Here is an 11,029-nt window from a genome sequence, read left to right on the forward strand (position 1 = left end):
CACTATGGAAGTAGGATTGCCCAACCTTCCTTCCGAGGAGTGGCTGGTGGGTTTGAACCGCCAGCCGTCTGGTTAGCAGGCAAGTGTCTTAGCCAAATATAATTTATGGCCAATGAACATAATAAAAGAGGTACTGTATTTCACTTATAATTGAGGAAATCACAAAAGAAGACCAAAATGAAATATCATTTAATGCTCATGAGATTGGTAAAATTTTTGAAGTCTGATAGTACCCAGTGTTCAGGAGAATATAGAGTGATATACCACTGGTAGTTTAAATTGATATGACTATGTTGGAAAATGATTTGTCAATACCTAGAAAATTGAAGATGTAAACGTTCTACCTACTAGAAAACACCACTTCTGGAATAACCCAGAGAAAATCTCCCATATGTCATCAGGAGATGTGGTCATAGAGATTGTTTGTTACAGTAAACAACCTAAGTGTTCATCAAGGGAATAATCATACATTGAGCTAGAGCTACATGTGGTACCAGCATAGATGAATTTTAAACAGTGGCGAGTAAAAAAATAAAGTTGCAGAAGAATGCAAACAATCATTTGTATATAGTTAGAAAGCATGGGAAACAATACATTGCTTAGCAAGAACTACATATGTAATAAAAGTTTAAAGAAAGTAATGGAAATTATAAATACCAAATTTAAGATGGGATTGAGAAGGAAGGAGGTGGATATGATTGGGGAATGTTGCCTAAGGGTCAAATCCCAGATCTACCATTTACTTACTACCTATGTGCCATGGACAAGTTTCTTAGCCTCTGTAGCTCAGTTTCACGATACGTAAAATGGGAATAATAATATTATCAGAAAAGTTTCTCATTATTATTATTATTACCAAGTTATATAGGGTTGCTATGAGGATTAAATGAGTTAATATTGAAAATGTCTTTAGGATAGTACCTAGCATGTAGTAAATACATATAAGTGTTAGCAATTATATTTCTTATTACCGAGTATTTTATTAATTTTTAAAATCTTAAACATTACATCTTTTTAAGAAAAGATGTCATTCTTACCCTTTGTCATTAGATAGTTGAAAAGTTAGTAAAGATAGAAAAAGATCGTCAACATAGGGATTTCTGGGGTGGAACATAATAATAGTATGAGTACCATCTATTGATCTCTCTATAGCTTCCCAAATATATTAAGTACTGTGCTAAGATCTTTACAGAAACTCACTTAATCTTTCCCTATGAGTCAGGCATCATTTTTATGCCCATTTTGTTGATAGGAAGGCTCAAAAAAACCAAATTTACTGCCATCGAGTTGGTCCCAACTCATAGCGACCCTTCCTTGGATTTCCGAGGCAGTATCTCTACGGAAGCAGATTGCCCAGTCTTCCTTCCAAGGAGTGGCTGGTGGGTTTGAACCGCCAGCCTTCTGGTGAGCAGTCAAATGCCTTAGGCACTACACCAGCCAGAGCCCAGGTATGTTGTTGTTGTTATGTGCCCTTGAGTTAGACCCGACTCATGGTGACCCCTCCTTGGGTTTCCGAGGCAGTATCACTACGGAAGTAGGATTGCCCAACCTTCCTTCCGAGGAGTGGCTGGCGGGTTTGAACCGCCAGCCTTCTGGTTAGCAGTCAAGTGCCTTAGCCACTATGCTACCAGAGCTCCCAACTAAGCATGTTGTTGTTGTTGTTGTTATGTGCCGTCGAGTCAGCCCTGACTCATAGCGACCCCTCCTTGGGTTTCCGAGGCAGTATCACTACGGAAGTAGGATTGCCCAACCTTCCTTCCGAGGAGTGGCTGGCGGGTTTGAACCGCCAGCCTTCTGGTGAGCAGTCAAATGCCTTAGGCAGAAGTTTGTTGTTGTTGTTGTTATTTGCCGTCGAGTCAGCCCCGACTCATAGCGACCCCTCCTTGGGTTTCCGAGGCAGTATCACTACGGAAGTAGGATTGCCCAACCTTCCTTCCGAGGAGTGGCTGGCGGGTTTGAACCGCCAGCCTTCTGGTTAGCAGTCAAGTGCCTTAGGCACTATGCTACCAGAGCTCCTAATTCCCAAAATATTGGTGGTTTCTAATAGCAAGAACTAATTCTTACTCCTTATTCATCACAGGTCATCTGGGAACTTGCAGCACATCTCCTCATGCTAGGACCCAGGGGTCCCAGACAGAGCAGCTTTTATGTCAATCCTCACTAGTTTCCATGACAAAGAAAAAGGAGAGTGAGAAAGCTAGGAGAGTCTTGCACTCACAATTACTCTATCCTGGGAGTGATACACATCACTTCTATTCACACATCATAGGCTAGAGCTGTGGTTCTCAACCCTGAGTGAGTTTGCTCACCACGGGACAGCAACAATGTCTAGAGACATTTTCAGTTGTTACAACCTGAATGGTGGGCATAGGGGTGTGCTATTGGTATCTAGTGGGTTCAGGGCAGGAATATTGCTGAACATCCTACAATGCAAAGGACAACACCTCCAACCCCACCTTCCCAACCTTCCCACCTCCAACCCCTAACAAAGAAGTATCTGGGCCCACATGTTAGAAGTGCCATGGTTAAGAAATCCTGGGCTAGAGCAATTCACATGGTTTCACGTAAACACAAGAGGCCAGAAAATTCACCTTTATGATGCTCTTAAGGAGGGAAAATAGAGCCCTGGTAGTGCAGTGGTTAAGCTCTCAACTGCTAACTGAAAGGTCAGAGGTTCGAACCCATCAGTCACTCTGTGGGAGGAAGATGTGGCAGTTTGCTTCTGTAAATATTTCAGCCTTGAAAACCCTGCAGGACAATTCTACTCTGTCCCATATGGTTGCTATGAGTTGGAAATTGATTCAACAGCAGTGGATGTTTTTTTTTTGGTTATGGCAAATATTTGGCAAATAACACTAATGATCACCCTACATTCTTAGACCCAAAAGCTCTATGAAGGCCTTCCAGAAGATGTCCATAATGGAAGCTTTGAGGGTCTTTTAATGCAGTCAGTTCCCCACTGAAGGGCAGAGGAGCCCCTAGTTGCTGTTCTTCCTCGTCAGTCTTTGTAGAGCATCACTGCAAAAGAAGTATAAAGCAGACAACATATGTAATTTAAATTTTTCTAGTAGCCACATTAAAAAAAAAGTAAAAGGGAACAGTTATAACTTAGTAAACTCAATATATTGAAGACATTTTCATTTCAACAAGTAAATAATGTATAAAATTATTGAGGTATTTTACATCCAATTGTTTTTGCACTAAGTCCTTCAAATCTGGTGTGTGTTTTATACTTCCAGCATATCTCAATTCAGACTAGCCACATTTCAAGTGCTCATTTGCCATCAGTTGCTAGTGGCTACATTAATGGATGGTGCCACTCTGGAAGTTTCTCTTCCTGGGATTCTGTGCACTGCTGTAACCTAGAGTTAGCATATTCTGGGGGTACAATATAACTTCCAGGAATATCTGTCCCAGACTTCCCAAGATGGTCTGTGCATGTTTTAGGAATGAAGAGGGATAGGTGTTCATTGCAGTCTGCCATCTGACCTCCCTTTCTTTTTTTTTATTGGCAGGTGCTTCGTCTCCAGACATGGAGCCCAGCTATGGGGGTGGTCTCTTTGACATGGTGAAAGGAGGTGCAGGGAGGCTCTTTAGTAATCTAAAGGACAACTTAAAAGACACCCTCAAAGACACATCTTCTAGAGTTATACAATCTGTTACCAGGTATGTGCATTCTTCACAGTTAAGCAAAGGGAGCTCTGTGTTCCCAAAAGTTCTAGTTACCTTCAACTGCTTGTCTGGATCAAAGGCTATCACTTTTGTGTTATAATTACATGGGAGGTGTGCCCATATATCCGGTTGGCTGTGGAATGTCATTGAAGCCATAAAGTTGAATCCTTTAGAAGTTACAAATGCAACTGGGAGAACTACACAAGCAATCAGAAGAAGAAATACTCATGAACTGTAATTCCAGCAAGACTTTGATTTTGTTTCCTATTGTCCTTTTAGCATTTATTTAGGGGAAGACATTCTCAACCCTTCTAGTGGCATTGTGCCTAAGGCATTTGACTGCTAACCAGAAGGCTGGTGGTTCAAACCCACCAGCTACTCCTTGGAAGGAAAACTGGGCAAACTACTTCTGTAGAGATACCACCTGAGAAACCCAAGGAGGGGTCGGTATGAGTCGGAACCGACTCAATGTCAGTGAGTTTGATTTTTTTTTTAAATTTTGGTTTCTATTATATGAACACTCTGGCAAACAGGCCTCATTAATTCTTTTTTATTTGTAAGTATTAGAAAGTTCTAGGTCATTTTAAATCACAATTAAGCAATCTTGAATCAGAAATTCAAATGTCAAGTCCAATATATTAATCCATGTTTCAGTCTTTATTGAAAGGTAAAAATTAACCTTTACCTTCAATTCCCAACTCCAGCCTGGTGGGCAGAAAAAGAGTATCCTTTGTTCTTTCTCATTCACTTCCTCCCTTACTCCTTGGCTCACAGTTTTGGGAAATGTTCATGTAGATGTAGAAGGTGGAAGAATGTGTTAATAAATAATGTTTTCTGAGATTAATTCTATGGAATGACATTTAAAACAAAAGTTTTTATTTGCTTTTATTGTGGTGAAAACCTACATACCAAGACATTTTCCAATATAACAACTTCTACATTTACTGCTCAGGGACATTGATGACATTCTTCATGTTATGCCACCATTATTACTATCCTTCTCCAAAATATTCCACCACCATTGGCATAAACTCAATGCTTTGCAAACAAAAGCTTCCCCTTTCCCTCTCCCTCCTACCCCTGGTGCTTATGAAGGGACTTTTTATGAAGTGGCATTGCAATGTACCTGTGGGTGTGGGAGATTTACCTTCCTGAGAATGAGATCCTTCCTTAGTAGAGTGGTGGACTTCTGGGGAGTCAGAATACACCTAGTGGACCAGAGTATTGCTGGCTGTGATGTACAGTTGGTTAAGGGAAGGAAATTTTGGCATATTTGGATCATGTTAATGAATTCCCTTTCCTGTCTTGCTTTTAGCTACACGAAGGGAGATTTAGACTTCACTTATGTTACCTCAAGAATTATTGGTAAGTTTCTCTTATTTATTGATTACTCAGTAGCTTACCTTTAAATTGATTCTCATGGTAACAGCAGATCTTTTTAACCTTTTTTCTTTCTGTGTAATCTATCCTAGTGATGTCCTTTCCTCTGGACAGTGTTGACATAGGATTCAGGAATCAGGTTGATGACATTCGAAGCTTTCTGGATTCTAGACATCTTGACCACTACACAGTGTACAATCTGTCACCTAAATCTTATCGAACTGCCAAGTTTCACAGCAGGGTAAGGAATTTTAACCCTGTGATTACAGTTTTGAAGACATGACAGAATATTTTCCACTTTAAGAGTTAGCCTCAAAGCCTTAGGTACATGGAGCTGAAAAGCTATAAACTCTTGGACACTTCTATCCTCAAAATATTTATTAGGCTATTGTGAGATATTCTGAAGATTTGCCTTGGATGAGAATATATTCAAGAAAGCTTATCTGTCAATAAAAAACCAAACCAAAACCAAACTCACTGCCATTGAGTTGATCCCAACTCATAGAAACTCCCTCTTGGGTTTCCTAGGCAGTATCTTTATGGAAGTAGATTCTCCAATCTTCCTTCTGAGGAGTGGCTGGGGGGTTTGAACCACCAGCCTTCTGGTTAGTAGTAAAGAATGCCTTAGGCACTATACCACCAGAGCTCCGTTTGTCAATAAATCCGGGACAGTTAATACTATCTACTTGGGGCCTACAGTCCATTGGTTTCTGGCTGCTTAGTTGTTAAGACACAACTCATGTTGCTCATGTGGCTCAAGTTAGAAATTGAAGTGCTAGGTAGGACACTGGGCTAACCTCATGATGTATCACTAGTTATGCCTTTCTTGTTGTTGCTGTTGTTAGCTGCCATCAAGTCAGCTCTTGACACTAAGACCCCATGAACAACCAAAGGAAATGCTGCCTGGCCCTGCACCATCCCCTGACCCATTGCATATGGGACCATTGTCATTCATAGGGTTTTCATTGACTTAGTTTTGGAAGCATACATCTAGGCCTCTCTTCCTGGTCTGTCTTAGTCTGGAAGCTCCTCTGTCTCTGTCAGTTCAGCATCATAGCAATGTGCAAGACTCCCCTGCATATGAGGGTGATAGGGTGGTGTCTGCACATGAGGTATATTGGCCAGGAGTTGACGTGAAAGGTGAGAATTCTTTCACTGAACCACAGTGGCCATCTTTATTGTTAGTTGGGCATCAAGGTGAGGCAATGTGGCTAGGTTAGTACAGACACACTAGTATTAGTGGAAATTCAAAATTCAAATATTTTGGACATTCAATTAAGGTGCCTTTTTTATAAGTGAAGGATAATACATGAGCAGTGTCCATACTGTAAGTTTGCTACTACTATTACTAGTAATAGTGAGAGAAGAAGCCAATATTTATAGAACATTTACACCATGCCAAGAACTTTACACGCAGTATCTGAGTTAATTCTCTCAGTAGTTCTTTGAGGTAGGTGAAAAAACTGAGGCACAGATAAGTTAACTTGCCCAAGAACACACAACTAATGTGGCTTAAAGTATGTTTTTAACCATTGCTTTGGGCTGATAGCATTACTTGGAAAAGCTGGACTACCCATTTAAGGAGGTTTCTGAGCTAGACAGAGAATTATTCCTCATTTCAGGCAGGGTAAGGAGCTATGAAGGAGTTCTGGTGATGCAGTGGTTAAGGCATTCATTTGGCTGCTAACCAAAAGGTTGGTAGTTTGAACCTAGCAGAAAGATGAGGCAGTCTGCTTCCATAAAGATTTATAGCCTTGAAAACCCAATGGTGCACTTCTATTCTGTCCTATAGGGTCAGAGTAAGAGTCGACTCTGAATCGAGTAGATGGCAGTGGGTTTGGTTTTGGAAGGAGCTACGAGAGCTAAGGGAACTCTGGTGGCGCAGTGCCTAAGGCAGTTGACTGCTACCCAGAAGACTGGTGGTTCAAACCCACCAGCTACTCCTCAGAGGGAAGATGGAGCAATCTACTTCCATTAGTGATACCACCTTGGAAACCCAAGGAGGGGTTGCTGAGTTGAATCTGACTCAATCAATGGCAGTGAGTTTTTTTTTTTTTTTTTTTGGTATGAGAGCTAGGCAAGTTTGAATCTGAGTTGAACCAAATATTTCTGGCCACCAAATTCTCGATTTACTCACAAAAATAAGGCATTTTCTCTCTCAAGAACATCTTCAAATAATGTTGACTTTGCCTTTAGATATGATGGGTTCTCCATCTACATCCAAATCCATTAAGAAATAGAAAGGGTTTTGTACATATAAAAAACTAAAACCAAACTCACTGCCGTGGAGTCAGTTCTGACTCAAAGCAACCCTTCCTTGGTTTTCCAAGGCAGTATCTCTATGGAAGTAGATTGTCCAGTCTTCCTTCCAACGAGTGGCTGGTGGATTTGAATCATCAGCCTTCTGGTTAGCAGTCAAAGGCCTTAGACACTATGCCACCAGAGTTTGAAACTTGATTTCAAATATGCAAAATGATAGCTGGTGGCAATACCTTTTGTCAGGATCTAAGCTGAACATTTTTGATGCTGGAGCACATTTTGCTCCAAATTCCAGTTGCCACTGGTAACCTCTGGGCCACAGTTACCACATCTGTAAAAACCATAAGAAGTTTGCTCTTTGTGCTTTTTAAGACCCATTCCTGCACTAATGTTCAGTAAAATAAGGGGTAGTTCTGTTAATGGCCATTTTCTCAGAGTACTCCTAGAACAGGCAAGATGTACCTACTGGTTCTCAATCTTTAGTGTTCATCAGAATCACTTCAAGGGCTTTTAAAATACAGATTGCTGGGCCCCAGCCCCAATGTTTCTGATTCTATAATAGGGCAAGGGTGGGACTAGAATCTACATTTCTACCAAGCAGCATCTAGGTGCTACTGCTGCTGCTCTGGGGACCATCCTTTGAGAAATTCTGATGTAAACATTCTGAACTGATTTAGTCTGAATTGCCATTTTATAATGGAGATATTACCTGTAGTCCTTTAAAATCTTCTGTAATAAACTAACCTTCTGACTCTTACTCCATTCATTACTTCAATTATAGCAAGTGAATTAATATCAAACAGAAAAATAGGTAGATATTGTGTTTCTGACTATGATGCAAACTCTTTTGAATGGATTTTTCTTGTGTAGCGACTCAGTCAATAGCATCATTTTCATAAGTGAAGGACCATTGGACATCTCGCATAGTATTCCATAGATATTTTATTTGATCTTCAAAGATCTATGATTTTCTTCTTAAAATTAAATAAGAATATCATCTTTAAAGAAGTAGTTATACAATGAAGATGTCTTTCTGTATAATGCAGAAAATCCCTGATTTACAATGTACCTGAGTTATGATGAACTACACTTAGAATTGTCTGTTTTTTGGGAGAGCAGGGGGAGGAGAGGGTATAACTTATTGTTAATAAATAAGCAAATGTAGCAAAAATGCTACATACATTTTTGCAGCATATAATTTGCTGATGGTATCATCCTCAGATGTAATGTTTCCAACCCCCAAAGACAAATAAAGATCAGATTTATTAAGATACTGATAATAAAAGAAGGCAACAATAGTGAAAGCTAAAAAAATAAAATGAGATATTCAACTTATGTCAGAACTGACTTAAGACAGAGCAGTATCTTTCCTTTGTAAAATAATCTTTAAAGAAAGGTATCTAAAATATAATGAAATGTTTTGTGACCAGACTTATTGTTTCTGAAAAACCAAAATCAAAGCTATTGCCACTGTCTTTCGACCCTATAGGACAGAGTAGACTGTTCCATAGGGTTTCTAAATATTTACAGAAGCAGACTACCTCATCTTTCCTCCACAGAGCATTTGGTGAGTTCGAACTGCCAACATTTGGGTTCACAGTTGAATGCCTTGACCACTGTGCCACCAGAGCTCCTTTATTCTCTCCAAAGGAATCTACCCTGGGCTGTTCTCACTTGCTCTGGGTGAGCAGGGAGCACACTTATTTTGTGTGCTGCCTGTAACAGTGCCTGCCATGGCTAATAAATGTTTCTCAAAAGGATGAATGTGCTGTAAAATGTCCATATATATAATAGACCTAATAGGGGCAAAGTTATAATAACTTCTTAGCCACAGCCAAACACCCTGAGGGAGTAAGTTGTTGGGCTCATGGACTTGGGCCATGGGGGATGCTAAGCTCAATTGGCATAACATACTACAGAAAAACATTGTTTTATATCCTACTTTGGTGAGTAGTGACTGAGGTCTTAAAAGCTTGCAGGCGGCCATCTAACATGCAATAATTGGTGTCTCCTCATCTGAAGCAAAGAAGAATGAACAAAACCACAAGGCACATGGAAAATTAGTCCAAGGGACTAGTGGACCATGTGAACCGCAGCCTACATGACCGTGAAACCAGAAGAACTAGATGGTGCCCAGCTGCCACTGACAACCACTCAGAAAAGGATCTGTGTAGGTCATCCTGGATAGAGTGGGAGAAAAATGTGGAATAAAACTCAAAATCATACAAAAGACCAGGCTTACTGGTCTGACACAAACAGGAGAAACCTCCAAGACTGTGATCCCTAGTCACCCTTCAGGCCTGGAATGGAACTCACTCCCGTGGCTTCCAGCTAGAAAGTAGACAGGCATGTAAGGTGAACATTTACACCAGATATATATACTCCTTAGAACAATCAACCATGGCAGAGTAGAAGGGTAGTATTTATTTGCACAGGGAGATAGCTTAGAGGTCAGGAATGCATAGTAAAAAGGACATAGGAAAAAAGTAACCACAGGGAGGAAGTGGGAAGAGAGCTGTTACATTATGGAGATTGCAATTAAACAGCTTTATTTTAAGGCTGGGTCATGGAGAGGGTGGGCGCTGCAGGCTTGGGGCTGCTTGGTTTGGCTTCAGGGCTGGCTTTATTTTAAGGCCAGGCCCTGGAGAGATGGGCACAGAGCAGTTAGGAACAACTAAGGGAGGTGAACTTGTCTGTCAGTTTGTCATCCTGTGGTAGCTTATGTGTTGCTGTGAGGCTGGAGGCTATGCCACCAGTGTTGCAAATTGCCAGCAGGGTTATCCATGGTGGACAGGTTTCAGCAGAACTTCCGGGCTAAGACAGACTTGGAAGAAGGAAGAGGCTATCCACATCTCAAACAATTGGCCAGTGAAAACCTTATGAATAGCTGTGAAGCACCGTTTGATATATTACTGGAAAACTTTACGAATAGCCATGAAACATTGTCCAATATAGTGCCAAAAGATGAGCCCATCAGATCAGAAGGCACTCAAAATATGACTGGGGAGGAGCTGACTCCTTGAAGTAGAAACAACCTTAATGATATGGATGGAGTAAAGCTTTCAGAACCTCCATTGGCTGATGTGGCATGACTCAAAATAAGTAGAAACAGCTGCAAACATCCATTAATAATTGGAACGTGGAATGTACGAAGTATGAATCTAGGAAATTTGGAAGTTGTCAAAAATGGAATGGAATTAATAAAGATTGATATCCTAAGCATTAGTGGGCTGAAATGGACTGGTTTTGACCATTTTTTAATCAGACAACCATACAATCTACTATACTGGGAATGACAAATTAAAGAGGAGTGGTGTGCCATTCATCATCACAAAGACTGTTTCAAGATCTGTCCTGAAGTACAATACTGTCAGTGATAGGACACTATCCATATGCCTCCAAGGAGATCAGTTAATACTACTATTACTCAAATCTATGCACCAATCACCAATGCCAAAGATGAGGAAATTGAAGATTTCTACCAACTTCTGCAATCTGAAATTGACTGAACATGAAGTCAAGATGTATTGATTATTACTGGCGACTGGAATGTGAGATTTGGAAATGAAGAGCTACTGAAAGTTGGAAAATATGGCCTCAGTGATAGAAATAACACAGGAGATTGCATGATAGAATTTTGCAAGACCAATGACTTATTTGTTGCAAATACCTTTTTCAACAACATAAATGATGGCTATATACATGGACTTTGCCAGAT

General features: G+C 40.4%; 1 protein-coding gene across 1 annotated transcript in view; it reads left to right on the plus strand.

Annotated features, from left to right (window-relative positions):
• The window catches only part of DNAJC6 (DnaJ heat shock protein family (Hsp40) member C6), a 143,904-nt gene that overhangs the window by 75,896 nt on the left and 56,979 nt on the right, over positions 1-11,029 (plus strand). Inside the window, exons 2-4 of the mRNA XM_007959208.2 lie at positions 3,516-3,666; positions 4,988-5,037; positions 5,145-5,293. Of these exons, the coding sequence (XP_007957399.1) occupies positions 3,516-3,666; positions 4,988-5,037; positions 5,145-5,293 (350 nt within the window). The remainder of the gene's footprint in view (positions 1-3,515; positions 3,667-4,987; positions 5,038-5,144; positions 5,294-11,029) is intronic.

This window comes from Orycteropus afer, unplaced genomic scaffold (genome assembly GCF_000298275.1).
Source record: "Orycteropus afer afer isolate SDZICR_OR568_19922 unplaced genomic scaffold, OryAfe1.0 scaffold00016, whole genome shotgun sequence".
Classification (NCBI taxonomy): Eukaryota; Metazoa; Chordata; class Mammalia; order Tubulidentata; family Orycteropodidae; genus Orycteropus; species Orycteropus afer.